We start from the raw sequence: 18,406 nt of genomic DNA, 5'->3' as shown, positions 1-18,406 counted from the left end.
CCCCACCTCAGTCGGACGCGGGTCGCGCCTCGCTTCTGCTCGGAGCCCGGCCCCGCCGCCAGGACTACGCTTCCCGGTGTGCCCCGCGGCGCAGAGAGCGAGGGGCGGGGCGGCGGCCGTAAGGAGCCGGCCGCCCCACCGGCTCCGAGCCGTTGGTTCCGAGGTGCGCCGCGGGCGATGGGGCTACGTGCCGGCTTCCCTCCGCACCTGGCCGCCACCTTCCTCCTCCTCATCCTCCTCCAGCTTCGCTCTGCTTCTTCCGCCGCCTTGCCCGGCCGCCAGAGAGAGACCAACGAGAGGCCCATCGTCGGTAAGGGGTGTTAGGGGGTGGAGGGTACTCACAACGTAGCCATACCTCTGTACTTGCAGAGACTCCTAAAAAACTGACGTGAAACCCTGTGGTTTGCTGTGAGGTGTGAAAGATATCCCAAAACGTTGGCTGGATTGCATGGACTCTAAACGGTGAAGTATGTCTTACTGAGATCTGTGCGCAGTGAAGCTTTTATAAATAACATGACACCATGCGTACTGTGTTTCAGTCTTAAATTGTAGGTAACTTAAGATAAGTCATAGTACTTCCCTAAAACAGGGAAGTCAGATGAAACATGCTCATCTGATACCCTGTGGCTAGGCATTGTGATTGATACCCCATTGCCTCACTGTTCATAGTTCTTCCAGGCAATAAAGGCATCAATCATTGTAACGTATTGTATCAAAAACTGGACTCAGATTTTTCTTTCAGCACATAACATTTGTGTGAAATATTCTGTATAATGCTGCTTTTCTTTCTTGGACCATTCAGGGGTACTGGCACAGGAATGTCACTTCAACAAGTTCCAGAAATTTGGAAATTCGTATATTGCAGCTTCTTACGTTAAGTTTTTAGAGTCTGCTGGTGCCCGAGTTGTGCCACTAAGGTAGGTTTTTATATCCTTACAAATGGTTAATAACCCCGTAACATGAGGGTATTAGAGGCGCAGAAGGTAGTTCTGCTGACTTTTTGAGTGCTAAGTGCTCATCAAAGACCATTTAAAGATGCCGCAATTTACAAACTATTGTAGAAAGCACAATAAAAGTAGACTGGAACATATAATTTTTAACTTTCTTACATTTTTTTTTTCATTTTTTTAACCTGTAAAATTAACCTCAATAGTTCACGTTGGTGGTTTTTTGAAGTTACCTATGTTCAGTCTAATGTGTTTTGTGCTACAAACACAGATATCTAGATAGATAGAGACTATCTTTTGACACATTCTGTAGTCCTAGAATTCGACTAATGGAGGAACACTATCAGTAGTCCTTGAAGAAATCTAAATCCAGTTCGGCTCTAAGCATGGGTTGCTAACTCCATGTTGTATAATATTTGGGTTGCTGGGTAAAAAGTAGCGGAGTAAGTAAAAGAAGTGATGATACTTCATAGCCAACAGTTAACTATAAAGTATTAAATGTGCTATTGTCCAATGTTAAAATGATAATTATCCAAAATTAAAGGTAATACTAGTGGGGCTGCAAAAAATCACAATAGGATGTATCCACACAGTCCAATAAAGGCACCAGTGAAGTGCCTGAATTGTAAGCCAGTGTTCCTCATGTAGCTGGTGAAAATTTCAGAATGGTTGCTGACCAAAAGCTGTACCAATAACACATTGAACCAAGGCTTCCAATTCTTTCAACAGTTAGATGCTGTAAAGCTGGGCACTTTGAATATATCCAGTGTACCAGTTCTGCACGAGGGTAGCCATCATACTATTTTGCTGATGTTTTGCTGGTGCTGAGGTCGTTCTCACCTTTCTACTTCTCAGATCTACCTTTGCGGAAGAATGGGTGTGACTAACTGTTGCAGTTCTTGGAATCGATCTGAAACTGGAGTTGCCAGTCTGCAGGAAATAATAGCTATGCCACTTATGTAAATGTTAAATTTAACGAGTGGTTGCATAGGGGTCTCAGACTACCTAATTCTGAACCATACTTGACAGGGCCCTGTTCTCAGTTGTGTGGATTCTCAGTCTCTACTGAGATGTTTCATGTGAAATGTTTCGTTTGAACTGGGACTATTTTATTCTAAAAGTTTAAAGTATGCTTTCTATGTATTTTCTATGCCCCTTGTTTCAGTTCAGTAACTATGATATTTTTGTGATTAAATGTGTATATTTCATGTGTTCTGTAACTATTTTTTGGTGTTTCAGATTAAATCTTTCAGATGAAGAGTACGATAAAATATTCCACTCTATTAATGGGTAAGTTTAGAGCACTGGCTTTCTGTTGAAATATGTGATAATTCTTGTTTTGAGATCTGGCATATCCTTAAGGATGTTGTCTTCTGCTCTGCTGAAGGGTTGTGCTGAGTGTTGCAGACGTGTAAATCTGTTCTAAGATGGAGTACTGTTCCATCCCGCATAGGTCTGCTGCATTTTGTTCCTTTTGGTGCATGTCAGATAATCTCCAACCAATGTCAGGGTTAATTTTAGTGCTTTCCAGTGCTTGTCTGCAGGTAGAGAAAAGTGGTATGATAGAGGTTAACAATTGGTTTATACTTTACAAGTGAAGTAGGTCACTTCCTCTTTGTTATATTTTTTTTTTCCTTACCCTCATATGAGTGATCACCTTAATTTTGAAATGTAATAGCGCTTACTGGGTGTGTCATCACTCTTAGTCTTCCCTTCCCAGACCTTCCCATCCCTTCCCATCCTCTTCATATTTCCTCTGTTGTGAAAGCTTTTGATTTCCAGTCTTTATTACCCTTTCACTTTGGGTTCCTTCTTTCCTGCTTCTCTAATGGCCCATCTTGCCTGGTGTGATTCTGTGGCTTAGATCTCTGTTAGACAAATGTATTCTAACTTGTCAGCTGACCTATGGCAACTGTCCGCCCAAGTGTTTTTCCTGCATTTTTAAATGTCAGATAATGTGATCTAGTTCAGCACACATTTAATTGTGGACAAACCTTTTAGGTTTGCCTTAAGCTAACAGTGCATTTAAGAAGAGTTAAATCAGCTGGTGCTACACTTCAGTAGCTTGATTGTGTGTGATCCTCTAGCATGTGATCGGGCTACTTGTAGTCATGAGATGAACATCTTAAACCATGAATATTTTCATTAAGCTTATGCGTATAACAGGATGTTAATCAATGTGAGTAAGACCTGCATGTTTAAATTTGTGGCTGTCTGGGGAGATTAGTCTTATACAGCACACCCTATACATTAAGATGTGGGTCTTTACAGTGTTGTGGTGTAAACAAGTGTATGACAGCTTTGCTTTCTCCCCTGTGTCTTCTCATAATGGAGACAAAATGAGTAATTGCATCCCTTTTTCGTGACTGTCACCCTCTCTTTCATTGCCAGAAGGACTGTAACCTATGGAATCTCCTAATTTTTCTACCTCCCCACCTCCATCAATGCAGGTGGGGTATTAGGCAAATAGATCCAGTTCCCTTATCCTTCTGTCTTTGCAGTGACTGGCAGTTGAGTCTGTGCTATGTGGTGGGCAAGGACGTTCTATGTTTCCTCTTGTTGCCCTCCACTGTCACCTAATGGCTTCCACAATACAGGTGTCTATAACAAATGAGAGAGAAGGATTCTCTATACTGTGGAAATTTATAATAAGAAAGAGATGGAACGATCTTTCTTGTTGTTAGCTAACCTCAGCTCGAGGTTCTTTGCAGTTGGAAATTATTATTAAATGCCTTCTTATTAAGACCATGAAATGTATTATACCTGTGTGATAGCGGTCTAAACGCACATAATAAATGGAGAGCTAGTCAGTACAGCCAGTGGAGCCTACAGGGCTATTCAACCTTCCAACCATTTAGGTGCTGTCTCTAAAAAATGTGTTTGAGTCACCACTGACTTTTCTGACTAGATCCCTGCTGTCCCTAATTGAAGGTTAAATATCCATCTATAGGCTTCTGAAATCTAAGTGTCCTAATCTAGACCTGAATCCTACCCTTAAAACCACTGTCAGACCTTTCTCTGGTTATGCTGTCCAGGTTTTAGTTCGATCACCATCATTCATTGTTGCTAATCAGATTCTTGGATGTTGTCTTTCAGGGTACTCTTTCCAGGAGGTGGCGTGGATCTTAAGACTTCAGAATATTCCAGGGTTGCTAAGATATTTTACCACAAGGCATTAGAGGTAATTACTAAGGAACAGTCTGTTCTTGTTACTGTCACTTCTCAAAGATTAAAATGACAGGGAGGCTCATATTCTCGGTTTCTCACTGGCATACAGTATGTTAACTGTAAGCACAATAATAAGTAGCTTATTGCTAGCTTCTGCTTAAAAAATCATTTCATAGCTTCAGATTCAGATAGCTGATGCCCTTTCCTGTTATGTGTTGTATCATTGTCTTAAATTCCAATTTCTTGGGGTGGATACAGTAGCTTTATTGCTGTTTGGAACCTGCAATAAAATAACAATAATGTCTTCCAAAAGCCCAGAGCGTTCAGTGACATTCAATGTTGAACCAAATTACAAGAATTTAGAGATTATTACATTTATGTGCACCTAAAGTTTAGACTTTGAAGGAATTCTAGAGAGATTCTCAAATAATCCAATTTACAGTGATATAACATTAAGGCTTCCCTTAACATATATGCTACAGCTAGCGAAACGCCTTTGTTCTTACTTACTTGTAAGTAGATTTAAATACATATTTGGAGGTGCATATGAAAGATCTACATTAGCATGTTACACCATTTTACCTATTTCCACTGGACTGGTAGCTAAATATAGCACATTTTTAAAGTAAACACTAACATAATCTGTAACATGTGAAAAGGCTTGGGAAAGGCTATATTATTATTTTTATTACTATTTATATGATCATTAGCTCTATTATGGAAAGATTGAATTTGTGGGACAGCTGTTTCTTTGAAAGATCAGGAAGACTGTGAATCCTTATGGAAGATTTAGTTTCTCAGAGCCTAAGAGATTTAAAAAAATTTTTTTTAGATAATAACATATTTTGGAGTAAAATTTTGTCTTGTAAGTGCATTGTGGAAAGGAATGGAGATTCATTGAGCTTTATACTCAACCTCTATGATTTCTGAAGGATCTTCTGTATTCAGGTTGAATAAAAAAAACGTAAATGTTCTTCCCTTTTTCTTCTTTACTGGCTTTATTTTATTTTCAGCTGATGTTGATTACAATTGTAACAGACGTCATAGCTTAGAAAACTTTGCCCAATTCTACAGCCAGTTGAGAGTAGCGCTTAAACTACTGGCACGGTAGGAGGTATTCATTGGCAGTGAGAAATTCCTTTCTGCTCTGGCTGCTGACTTTTCTCCAGCAGGCAAGAAAAGTGAAAAGAATAGGATTCTGTTCAGTCTTCTTTCTGTAAATCTTCAGTACTTTTTCTTTATTTTGTTGCTTTTTATTTTGAAGGCTAATGATAAAGGAGATTATTTCCCGGTATGGGGGACATGCCTGGGACACGAAGAACTGACATATCTCACAAGCAACAAAGTTTTACTTGTTAATACCAAGACAACTGGTTTGGCACTCCCTTTAAACTTTACCTCAGGTGAGAAATTCTATTACATCTCAGCAAAACTCAGACATGAGGGGTGTTGTGGTTTTGTTTGTAATAAACTGAAAAGGCTGAATGTTTGGGAGGTTTCTGATGATTGTCTTAAGTGCTTTCTTAATACGTTGCTGTGACTCTTTATAAATGCAGTGCAACTCTATGACTTCTAAGGAAGAGATGTGAGCACAAGCTACTTGAAACCAACAGCAATCAGCAAAAAACAGAGTTGTGGCTCCATAAGTCATTTGGTTATTTGGACCTACAAAAATAATGTGGGCTTAGGTCCCTTTTTGTTACTGAGCTGGACAAAATTCACAGTCCCAAAACCTATCAGACTTGGAGAGCAAGTGCATTCATGTTTGTCACCTTGCATCTTTCCTAATGGTGAATATTTGCATTGCCGTCTCACTTGAACAGAATTGAAATTGGAGAAAATCCTGAAGGTAGAGCTGTGCTGCTCAGCAACAGTGGTCAAATGTTGCCTCTTGTTAAACTTTATGTGACTTTATCCTTTCTTGAGTAATCCATGTGTGGACCATGTCGTATTCATGAATTCTGGCAATTGTGGCCACTGTTAACGGAAAGGTCCCTGAAATAAGTGGCAAAGAATTATGCTTATCTGTGGGAACTTGGGTGGCAAAGTTGGGTTCTCTCTAGGTCAAGACTGGAAGACAGTGATAACATCATGTTTGGAACCTGTTGGAGTTACTTCACTGATTTTTTTTTTCCTTGCATTGTATTCTTAAATCAGAAAGTTATACCACAGAAACAAAAAAGGTTGTTTTAATGTGTTTTATTAAATAGGTCTCCTTCTATTCAGTAATAGACAATCTGCTAGCAGTTTGAGTAATGAACAATATCTTTTTTTTTCTTTTCTCTTTGTGACAGCTGCAAAAGACAGTAGGTTGTTCAAGAATCTTCCTAAGGATTTATTACGTGCACTTGCTAATGAGCCATTGACATCAAACTTTCATAGATGGAGCCTCTCCATGGAGGTATTTAATCATTTTATTTCATTAACACAAATGTATTCTCTCTGTTAAAACTAGAAATAAGTAAACAAATAACACACCTTTATTTTCTTTCCTCCTTATTGCAGAATTTCACAAAGAATGAAAAGCTTCATAAATTCTACAATGTTCTGACCACTAACACTGATGGTAAAGTGGAATATATATCTACCATGGAAGGTAGGAAAATAAGTTTATTTTGTAAGCCATGACTGTAAAGTAGTTCTTCAGATGTGTCAGTTTATGCTAATTTGTAGAGCAAGCTTACTGTTAGAATAACAGGGTGAGTGCTGACTGTGAGGAATATACAGTTTGCAGAGTTTATCTTTTGAGTACATATCCTTGAGCCTAACTGCTTACTTCTCTCACCCACTGTTCCCCTTCCAGATACACTGTTGCACTTTAGCAATATTGCACTGCTGTGATACCAAGTGTACAGCACTCTTCTTGTAGTAGTTTAACCCCTCCATAGTGCAGCGTGCCTCTGTTGTATCCTTTATGCTTGCGTTCCTATGTGATGCTTTATTATCTGTGTGCTGTATGAGGAGAACAATTCATGGTAGTGAGACATAACAGCAATATCCCTCATTACTTTGACAGCAATACTGGTAATTGTTCTCCTCCAAAAACCTTTTGCGCTGGGTTTTGTATGTTTTGCACTGCATTTGCTCAGCTCAAGAAACACATTAGCTCATTAGAGAGTAGTTTATTTTGAATGGTGTACTACTAGCAGCTTTACGATAAGGCCCAGCTGTCAGCCTATGGAATCCTTCTGTATGGCATGCTGACAGTCCTCCAGAAGAGGAGAATAACAGTTTGATCAGAAGACCTAATTAGGCTAGTAAGATATGTATCCTGTGCCTGCAAGTGGTTTAGCACAGAGCAGTCATCAGCTGCTGTGCTTTTATTCTTTTTTTATATGAAAGTTAAGGACTGGCTTCCCCTGGCACAGAGCAGATGGGAGCTGCCACTGTATTGACTGGGCCTTCAAGTCCTAAGACTTGGATCTGTTTTGACTTGCCCTCTAAGCTTTTGTGAAGCTGTTGATAAGTCAGATATATTGGTAGCTTGTCCTTTGAGTTTGTTTTGCAGTAAGACTAAGCACATCACTCTTAAGACATAGATCTTGCTTTACTTGCTTTGATGAAAAATGTGTTTTTTGCAGCATACAAATACCCAATTTATAGTGTCCAGTGGCATCCGGAAAAAAGTCCTTTTGAATGGAAGAAATCAACAGGCATTCCACATTCCTCGTCAGCTGTAAGAGCTGCATATTACATAGCTGACTTCTTCGTTAATGAAGGTAAAAAATTTATTGTTTATAAATATCAGTTTTTAGGGTGAAAAAGACTTCTAGTTTTCAAGTACCGCTTGCTGCTTTCTGAGAAGTTTACCCTACAAGCTTTATAGGCTTATAAAACACAAGGGGTACTAAAAGTAGAATGGTTTTGTAAAAGTGACATCAAAATGCCAGTCATTCTCTCAGAAGTAGCCACTCTTTTCAGCAGACTGGGCAAAGACTGGAAGTCTTGTCTGTGCTGTGATTTTCTCCCATTTTGAATGGTCTCTGTAACGTCTTATCCCGCCTTGCACAAAGACATTGAAATGGAAAAAAAATGCTCCATTCATAATTCCAGATACTTCCTCAGTTCTGAACTGAGTTACTGTTGTTGAAGGTGTTTTCTAACCAGAATACCAAGATTATAAATGCTGCTTGGGCTAAGTATACAGATATGTCAGGGGGATGCAACATAGTGTCTATAGTGTATAACTGCAGGGCAGCATTTTGAGGAAATTTTTGAATTTTTACAGAGCTTCTAGTTCATTTCTTTATACACAAAGAAGTTGAAAGTAACTAATGTGTGAAATTCTGATAATTTATGATACTTTTTTTGTTTACTATAAGTGAGTGATCTGGAAATGCAGGAGTATTTTGAAGCAATCAAACTTGCTTTATTCTTTTCTGTATCTCCTAAACCGTTCTGATGAAATAGCATTTTTGGATATTAAATTGGCTATACGTAAAATTATCTCAGCTGATTGACTGGGAATATAATGGACATAATCAATAGCCTAAGTGAGTTTGGATTCCAGATTTCATTTCTCATCAAAAGAGTCACCAGATTGGAGAAATTGGACAGTGATTTAAAGAAGTGAAATGTATGCTGACCTGGTCAGTGAGAATGTAGAAATAAACTTGTACAAAGTACAACTTTTAAGGCTGTTTCCTTACATTATATAGTCCTACGTTGCTTTGCAAAAAGATAACAAAACAATGTAAAATTCCATGTTGGTATCCATAAGCTTCACGTATTTTATGAATTTTAATAGCGTGCTTATGGGATAAATAGGGTAAAGTATAAGACGAATCCAGTTTTTCTTACGCTGTGTTCTAATATTGCACTACAATTCTTCTAGCTTTGTTTGCTACATTCTGTTGTATCTATCTACATACTGTGTTACAGGCAGAAGTAAGCTTGCTCTAGCCATTATACAAGTAAATGTGGCAAAATTCAGTGCCAACTTTTCTCATAAGTCCTGTAGTGCATGTGAGTTTGTTCATATGTGTATATGCACACATATAGTTGGCTTGTAGGCAGTACCACACTGAAGTGTAACTAGCTTTTGGATGTGCTGAACTTTAATTCTAGCAGAGCAAACTGGTGTCAGCTAGCTGCATGTGTCTAGCCTCCACCTGATATATCAAACCAAAAGTTACTCTTCATTATCTCCCCTATCTGTGTACAGCTACTTCTATTTCATATCTTGATGTTGTGATGAATAGTTGATGTTTTTAGCTAATATAAGGCAGAGTGCCTTTTTAACTTTGAAAATAAACCATGGGGCAAAAAAATGTAAACTGTTTTCTACTGACAAAAATATACTTATCTATGATTTTTTAATAACTAAACTAATATCATTTTTATATTCAACTGTTAATTTTGTGTGGAGTTGCCAACATGACCAAATAGAGCAGGATTCATTTTTTATTGTCCTCAACAACACAGGCCACGTTAGGCTGATACTCTGATACGTTTCTTCCAGTATTATGAGTGCTGGTATCTTTGGTAGGAACCAGCAGTACCTCATGAATAAATCTTTTTGTGTAGTCTTGGTTTTAAATGAGCAATTAATTTTTGCCCTCTTCAATAATAAAATAGTGTTGTAACCAGCTTTCTGAATCTGTATCTTCACAGTTCTCCATATATTAGTTACTGTGATTCTGTTTGTTACGCTACACAGAATAACTTTGCCAAGATAGATACTGTCAAGGCTGATAACAGTAACGTGATGTGTACTTTTAAAATGTTTTACAGCACGGAAGAGCCTGCACCGTTTCCCCAATGAAGATGAGGAAAGAAAAGAATTGATTTATAATTATACTCCGATTTATACAGGAACGTTTTCTTCATTTCAGCAAGTCTATTTTTTTGATTGAGTATCTTGTCAGAGGTGCCGCATTGCTATTTATAAATGGAATTATTTGCCTGCATTGCATAATTAAGCTGATATAGTGCAGTGCACGTGACAGAAAGCCAGAACAGTTCTCTTCCTTTACAGTGACTTATCCTGTGTTTCTTCTGCACTACTGGACCACTAATCTGAAAATTTACATTCTGTACCATAGTAGTTGTCTTGGATCACGCTTTAATGTGAACTACAGAAAAATGCATTTTTTCCTACAGGGAAGGCATCTTGATTATGCTGATGAATTTGAACAATTTCATGTTTAGTCCAGGGAAAAATATTGTATTCTTATGTTTCAAAATATGAGGGTTATCTCTAAAATGTTGTGGACTATGATAGCACTACAGATTTAAGGTATATTGCTTACTAAAATCCTGTCTTCTTCAAATGATATAGCAAACAAGACTTTGGATCTTGGGCCTGTCATAAATGTGTGTGTAACCAGGTTGTTGACAGGGACTATTTTGTCATTTGAAAACTTGTCCAAAATAGTAAGGAAGCACGATAGCGAGGAGACACAAAAAGGATGTTCTATCCTATTTGTGAAACTTTCCATGGTACATTCAGTGTTGTTCAGAGAGTTTATATCTTGTGAGGTCTACATAAATACGAAGACGTAGTGTAAATTAGGCATTGCAAATATCAGATAAAGTAAGTAAGTGTGGAGAGTGTAGTTATGTGCTGCTTTTACTTTCTATTCTTTTCAAATTGCATTTTATATATATTCCAAGAATCTGTTTGACAGTACCTAGAATCAGCAGGCAGATGTCAGGTACAGACTTCTCTTTGTATGTAAAAGAATGTAAAATGAACTTTTGCTTTATATACTCTAACTTTTCCTGTAGTTACTTAGTAGAATTCTCACTTTTAATCTGAGGATTAACTCAGTGGAGACAGTAGTTTCTTTCTGTCTTGTTGGATAGTTAGTACATCTGGAATTCAGTAAAAGGATGAATGTGTATAAGAAACCTACTAATATTGACATAATGTGATAATAGCAGTTGCATTCAGTACAGTGCAATATTTTCTTGGTTTTTGTTTGATTTTTTTGCTTTGCTACATGGTTAGTTTAAATTTTGTTCAGTGGTTTTGTTTAGCATTCAAAAATTTACCAAGATGAGACAATCAGCTATAATTCTTTATTGCACAGCTTCCAAACCCTGTTAACATCAATGGGGATTTGGAGTTCATGAAAAATTCAGGTTTGTACCTCAACTCTGTATTGTAGTATGTTACACTCTCAAGTACCACTTGAGAGTCAGGTACACTTCTCAGGTTTTTCAGGTAAAGGGCACTCTTAACTTATTCTTTATAATGAAACAACTTCACGAGACAGAGAAAATGTGAAACGTATTAATTAAAAATAGTAGTCACAGTTAATGTTTCCTTATACTAGAAAGACACTGCTGGGTAACCACAAGCTTAAACATGTGATATGGTGGATTTCTACGCGTGTCAGATCAGCCAAATTCAGTAAATCTCTTTTTCATATGGGTGATTTTATCATGTTAACTATATTATCTGATTCCTGAGCAGAACCAGTGTAAAGAGATATCTACAGTTGCATATAAATATAGCAGCTAATCATAGACTCTTAGAATGCTTTGGGCTGGAAGAAACCTTCAGGATCATCTAGTTCCACCCACACTGCCACGGGCAGAGATGCCACAAATAGCCCAGGTTGCCCAGGGCCTCATCCAACCTGGTCTAGTCTATCCAGCTAAGATACTTATGAAACAAGTCCAGCCACCTATTTCTTAGTCAGGTTGAGTTCTTTGGAATACCTCTGAGAACTTGCCTAAGTAAGAAGGGTGGGATTTAGCCTTAAAAACAGGGACCAACCTTAGAAGTGAGATGTCTGTTAACTGCAATGGGAGTAATTAGTTCCTAAGTGTGCAACTTTAAGGAATATTGTGTGTAATGTGATGAGAGAGAGCAGTATATTTATTATGAATTTGTATGGGTCTTTTCTTTATATCCTTTATCTTGTAAAGCCTTTTTGATGGTGGCAGTGACTTTTCTATGATACTTGAAATAAAATATATTCGAGCAGATGTGCATTTTTGTTCTTTCAGGTACCACGGATAAAACATTAACATTGATTGACCTTTTTTCCCTCCATTTATGTCTGTTATCAAGGCAAGGAATTTTTATGATTCTTGACTTCTGAACATTCTGTGACAGTGATAATTCAGGAGGCTGCTCTAACCTGTGTCTGCTTGGTGTGGTCTTGGGAACCATTTCTCTGTTGTGATGGTGAAAGTGAGGGAGCTGTCTATGTCAACTTAGTCCAAGAAGGGTATGCAGCCATTAATCTCTTTCCTTCTGCCTCTTGGCACTATTGCTAGAGTACACAGGATCAGAATGTTTGCCTGCTTACCTGCTAAATTTTCAGTCGCTTTGCTTCTGCAAAAGTGATGCTCGTATGCTGTGTGTTGCCCGTATACAGTCACAAAGCTGGTAGGCGTGAGGACTTTCAGTCCAGTGACTTGCACTTTTGTTTAGTGGTAACTGCATGATAGACTGGAGGCAAACAAGGGAAAGCTGAAATAGCTGGGTGAGCTACTGGTTTTGGGTGGAAAATGCAAATAATTGAAATATGTTGAAGGTTATTGTCCATCAGAAGTAGATAAGGCACAGGCTCATGTGATCCAAGACAGAGCTAAAAGCTTTTGATTTAGAGCATTGCCTAGAAGAAAAATCACGAATAGGGCTACCAGGGAAGGTGGCAGGACAGCTGGCACGATGGCCTTCTTAAGAGGAGCACTTCAGTAAGAAAAGCAGAACAGGTTCAGTGACAATAGCCTGGGTCAGCCACAGTCTGAAGGCTGCTAGACAAGTTCGTAGTGACAGGGCAGGTCCAAGGGCAAGCCAGAAAGTCACATCAGCAAGTTAGGGTCAGGATAAGTGAGTTCCATGGCCAGGCACAGACATGTCTACAGCACAGCTCAAGCAGGGCTCGGAGCCTGAGCTTAAATACACATAAATGCAACTGCTGAGCCAAGGCACAGAAGCTTTCTACAAGGCTCCTGACAGCTCCTTCTTGCACAGACCTTCCACAGCAATCTGATCCTAAGTGCAGTGTCATTGGGCATGGGCAGCCTAACCCCTGTAAAGGTGAGAAGGGGTTGTAGAGCTTGTGAGTGCTCTCAAAGTCCTGAAACTCCAGAGCTGTAAGCAAAGCAACCACCATCTTCAATGTTCAGTGAAATGAGAGCCTCTGTCTTTGTATATCTGGCATCTTCCACCAAGTTCTCCTCTATTCAAAAATGAGATATAGACACCCAACAGAGGGTTTGAAATTGTTTTGAGGAACTTTCAGTAAACCTCTTCCTGCTCTAAGTGATTACAAGATTTACAATACGGTTTTTAATTTCTCAGAAACTATAACTGGTAGTTTTCAGGATTAATGCTGGAGAGAAGACTGGCCATACCCTCATCTTATTCAGAATATGGCTTATAAGCCCAATCATCTTGCTTACTGCTGTGTGGTGAAAGCATCCACTGATCAGTAAAATAACCCTGTGTGTCTTGCGGATTATATTAAAACATTTTCAGAAAAGTTTGAAATGGTTTTCTCTTTGTAATATTTCTGTTTTACCACTAGATGGCCCACGTGAACCAGTAGTTCATTTTCAGTTTCTTACTCGGACGAGGCGGTGTGTCAAAAGTTTTAAGTGTCATGTTGAATAGGGTACTTACTGTATTGTAGCATTTACATATGGACTAGGACACATACTGTATTCTGGTATCTACGTATGTACCAGGATTTTGTGCATGTGGAGGAAGATGGGAGGAGACAGAAGCCTAATGATATGAATGGCCAGACTGGCAGGGCAGGAAGACAGAAAAAGAGGGTACAAGAGCATAGAATTATTTGAGCTGGGATTAAATCATAATTCCAGTGAATATTTCAAACACTTGAGCATTAGCCGGAGGTGACTAGGATGAAATCCCAATTTTCAGGTGATAGTTCTTCCCCTACAGCTGCAGAGTCTGTCTTGGTTCCTTTTTCTATGAATAAGAAATGAACTCATGCAAAACAGAAAAGCTTAGGCAGGAGTCTGGGAGAACCTGAGCTCAGAAAACCTTTGCCTGGGAGGTGGGAAAGACCATTTTGAATTCCTTCAGGTAAGGAAGAAATTACAAGGAAGAATCATTCTGAGTAGGTGATCTAAATACTGAATAAAAAAGTAAGATGATCCTAACCCATAAGCTACTTTCTGGGCTAAAAACAAAACAATCAAAAAACCACAAATGAAACAAAACCCACAAACCACCACTGACCAGCTCTGTGAAATCCCCTACCAAGATCATGAATCCAAAGCAGATTAGTGTCTGAGTACCTAGAGGAGCTGAGCTGGCCATGACCCTATACCCGCTTCAGTGCTGACTAACTTGGTTACAGACTAATTTTTAACTGTTTTCAATTCATTATCAGAGCATCCTATTCATTGCTGTGGATGCCACTCACTAAAGATACGGAAAGCTAGACTGTACGGTACTTCCGTGCACATTTCCCTAAAAATTAGTAACATACTGGGGATGTGATTTTTTTTTTTTTTCTTGAAACAGTGAGAAAAGTATGGGGAAGTCTTGAAAAAGCAGGAAAAACAGCAATGAATAGTTTCCTAATTGTATCATCCCTGCATTGCCCTGTTATGAGACAAAGGTCCTGGGGGGAGAAAAATAGCGTGTGGTCAGACAGCGGAGAGTACAGCCAACATATACTCAAGAATGTTTGTGGTAAGAGGATATATGCAAGATGATTTCACAGTCACTTCTATCATGGTAATTAAATTTCATTATTTAAATTTTTTTTTTCTTTGCGGTTCACTTACATATATCTGGTGGTGGTGCTAGCATAAACGCTATGGAACTTGACTAGTATTCAAATTCCATTAAGGTTCAAATTATTTTGGTTTGAGTGCTTACATGGAAGACAGATTGGCAGATACTGTGAGGTGATGGATTACCTTCTCTTGCTAGCCTTGTGTCTTTCCCCAGGGCAGGTCTTTTTCCTACTCCAGTGCTTATTTATAGGGCAAATAGTGAAGAATATCTTCCCCAGGGCCACCTGTTGATCAGGATACTATTTCAGCTTTCGTCACTTCCTCATAATGTTTACAACTATTTCGTGATGTAGACAGTGTGTTTAAAGAGCTGACTTTCCATATAAGTTCTTATATAACAAAAAATTTCCAAGAACCATTCACCACAAAAATCCAAACCATCTAAAACCAGCTGTCACTATTTGAAAGAGCTCTTGAACACAGCAACATCTGAACTTAAGCTTAAGAACTCAAATTCCCTTTTTTCTGATTCACAGAAATGCAGCAAACAAACATCCCTTTCAACCAAACATTCTGAAAATGAAAAGCAAACAGAACAAAAGGCTTAAATGAATAAATTCTAGGAATTGTGGCCTTATATCACCAATAGTACTTGGACTGAGTGCTATTAACCTGGGAATATGTACCTCCCAAGAACATTAGAAAGCTTCATTTGATGATCTAGTCTGCAAGGTATTTCATAGCGTTTTCCCTGTTACAGCAGTCCAAAAGCTGATTTTATATATGTGTAATTTCTTACCATTTTCCTGACGAGATCAACAACAACAGAAAACCTAAAGTGGTAATTTTCTAGCTAGGAACACGTTAGGAAATTAGTTTCTCCCCATGGCATTCTTGACGCAGCACTGTAAACAGGTTGTAATCGCCTTCTTCAGCCCTAGAGTTCAACTTGAGACGGGAAATTCAGCTTTACGTATCTGTATTTCACTGGGATTTACTCAGCAGCTCTGACCCTAGGTTAACCCCTAAGTGTCTGCTTTTTCAAAAGACATTGAGACTTATTCAGAGCAGAAGTATTACAGGGGAGACAAAGTACAATGAATAGTTTACAATTTCTGAGATTTTCCTAAGTCCCTGACAGAATGAAAATACTGCAAAGAGTTTGGTCAGACCTCTTCTGACGTTGGATGGAGTTAGTCCTTCCTCTAGGTTTCATCGCTAGCATTTATACCTTTGTACTACTGATGGAGTTTAGAATCAGTTGTAGCCTCCAAAAGCAAAATCTAACTCTGATATTTTGTACTTCCAAGGGAAAAGAGTAACCTGAAGAACCTCACTGTCTGCTTTGCTTTAAAATGAGGAATTTGTACTGATTACTTCTCAAGAATGTTTACAAGATGCATCTCAGTCTACCCATTCAACCAAGACTACCAGTAAACCTGTTTCTGGAGTTAAGCCCATGCCAGCTTTGTTTCTTTGTTATACCAGCAAATTGAGAAAATAAATAAATAAATAAAAAGATTCCCTGTTAGAAACAGAAGCTGGTTCACCCTTTATCCCTAGTCTCTCAAACTTTACTTCAGGTTTCTCATGCCTCATAGGGATGAGTCCAAACACATCCTTGTAGTTTTTCCACTTGGGTTCTTGTGGCCCATGGTACTTCACAGCTCCTCAGGCAGCCTAGTTACTGTAACCGCCAGTGAAGCCACTACTTCATCCAGCAACAGCTGCCATAGTCTTCCCAAATTAATCCCACTCAGAGAAAGCTTTCAAAGAAATGCAAGACACAGTGTTCCACTTCAGATGCTTGCAAACAAGAGCATTGGGTTTGTGAGCACGCTGAGTGCTCGAGCAAGCCCGGTAGCTCCCTGGCTTAGAAGTGCCAATGGATGCGTTAGCTGGAGCCTGCTGCAGAGCTGGGGCCAAGGGAGCAGCAAGCAACAGAGGCAGCAGCCTGTGCTGTCTGAAGCTGCTACTCAAGCCATCCTAGTGTGCGCTGTGGTTAGGCAGCACTTGAACACAAATGCTGTTTGTGTCCTTTTAGTCTTAACTGTCAATACTCTTGCCCTCCTTTAGTTGTTTGTAAGGCTTCCCTAAGAAACCCATTCAGAAACTAAAGAGAAGTTTCCTCTTTGTTTTCCACACCCAGGGGCTGAGGCAAGTCAAAAGAATGAATCTGGACATTTCCAACTGTTCTAACCAAAAGAAGAGAAACTTGCACTGTGGGTGTACTGTGGCTTTTCACAGAATCACAGAATCACAGAATCGTCTAGGTTGGAAGAGACCTCCAAGATCATCTAGTCCAACCTCTGTCCTAACACTAACAAGACCTCCACTAAACCATATCACTAAGGACTACATCTAAACGTCTTTTAAAGACCTCCAGGGATGGCGACTCAACCACTTCCCTGGGCAGCCCATTCCAATGCCTAACAACCCTTTCAGTAAAGAAGTTCTTCCTAATATCCAACCTAAACCTCCCCTGGCGCAACTTTAGCCCATTCCCCCTCGTCCTGTCACCAGGCACGTGGGAGAATAGACCAACCCCCACCTCTCTACAGCCTCCTTTAAGGTACCTATAGAGAGCGATGAGGTCTCCCCTGAGCCTCCTCTTCTCCAGGCTAAATAACCCCAGCTCCCTCAGCTGCTCCTCATAAGACTTGTTCTCCAGACCCCTCACCAGCTTCGTTGCCCTTTTCTGGACTCTCTCGAGCACCTCCATGTCCTTCTTGTAGCGAGGGGCCCAAAACTGAACACAGTACTCGAGGTGCGGCCTCACCAGAGCCGAGTACAGGGGGACAATCACCTCCCTAGAATCACCTCCCTTTTAGCCACACCTTAGGGCAGCAAGTGGGAAATAATTATGGTACAGATCAAAGTATATCTTTGTACATTGATTTAATTTGAAAAGAAACCAAGTTGTATCATATCAGTGTAGGGAACACCAAACCAGATAATAACACCTGCTTGAACAGCAGGGCTTACTGGGAATCTTTTGCCTCCCCAGATTTCTCACTGGAGCATTTTGACAAGGGAGTCCAGGCTAGTTTATGAACTGTCCTTCCAGCAACTGCTTCTGTGAAGGCTCAGTGTAGATAGTGCTGGTCATGTGAGGAACTCCCTCCTTGCCCCAGTCAAAATCCTGGACCAACCCATGTTCAGATTCAGCGATGTTTTGTTCTCCTGTTTGGTTGCCTGTGTCAGTCAGACCACGGGATTACATAGGTGAAAAATACAAATGACAAGTTACATGGCAGATTAGGCTTGACACGTCAGGGTTTCACAAATCACACCTCATCTGTCACATCTCACTCACACTTAAACAGCTTAGGAGAGTTTCACCTTCCCAAATGCAGAGCAAGCCCAACAGGCTTGTATTTGACAGTGCCATGTCTGAGTGCAGACGGGTGTACAAAACATGCCCTATATATGTGTCATTCATTATGAATGACATAAAGGATTTAACCCGATATTCAGAAAGGTCATGAGGTGTCAAATAATGTTCTGTCTTCCTGCATTTTCCATGAGAGATACAATTAATACCCATACAGCACAATGAAATGATTTCTAGTCAGAAATTTTATCTTGTTGTCAATATATATATATATATATAT

At 39.5% G+C, this 18,406-nt stretch overlaps 1 protein-coding gene across 1 annotated transcript; it reads left to right on the top strand.

Annotated features, from left to right (window-relative positions):
• The first annotated feature begins 93 nt into the window (after positions 1-93).
• On the top strand, positions 94-12,053 carry GGH (gamma-glutamyl hydrolase). The gene is made up of 9 exons (XM_035553120.1): positions 94-310; positions 803-917; positions 2,187-2,237; positions 4,044-4,128; positions 5,380-5,518; positions 6,410-6,516; positions 6,621-6,711; positions 7,697-7,834; positions 9,849-12,053. The coding sequence occupies exons 1-9, from the start codon at positions 178-180 to the stop codon at positions 9,968-9,970; spliced, it is 981 nt and encodes a 326-aa protein (XP_035409013.1). The 5' UTR covers positions 94-177; the 3' UTR covers positions 9,971-12,053.
• Positions 12,054-18,406: the final 6,353 nt, after the last annotated feature.

The sequence above is a fragment of the Cygnus atratus genome, chromosome 2 (genome assembly GCF_013377495.2).
Source record: "Cygnus atratus isolate AKBS03 ecotype Queensland, Australia chromosome 2, CAtr_DNAZoo_HiC_assembly, whole genome shotgun sequence".
Classification (NCBI taxonomy): domain Eukaryota; kingdom Metazoa; phylum Chordata; class Aves; order Anseriformes; family Anatidae; genus Cygnus; species Cygnus atratus.
This window is presented reverse-complemented; position numbering and strand designations above follow the sequence as displayed.

Excerpts from the sequence above, each read along its gene's own strand:
- GGH (XM_035553120.1), top strand. The coding sequence starts at position 178 with ATGGGGCTACGTGCCGGCTTCCCTCCGCACCTGGCCGCCACCTTCCTC. Across the intron at positions 4,129-5,379 it reads TTTACCACAAGGCATTAGAG|GCTAATGATAAAGGAGATTA; the intron begins GTAATTACTAAG and ends TTTATTTTGAAG. Across the intron at positions 6,712-7,696 it reads ATATATATCTACCATGGAAG|CATACAAATACCCAATTTAT; the intron begins GTAGGAAAATAA and ends TGTTTTTTGCAG.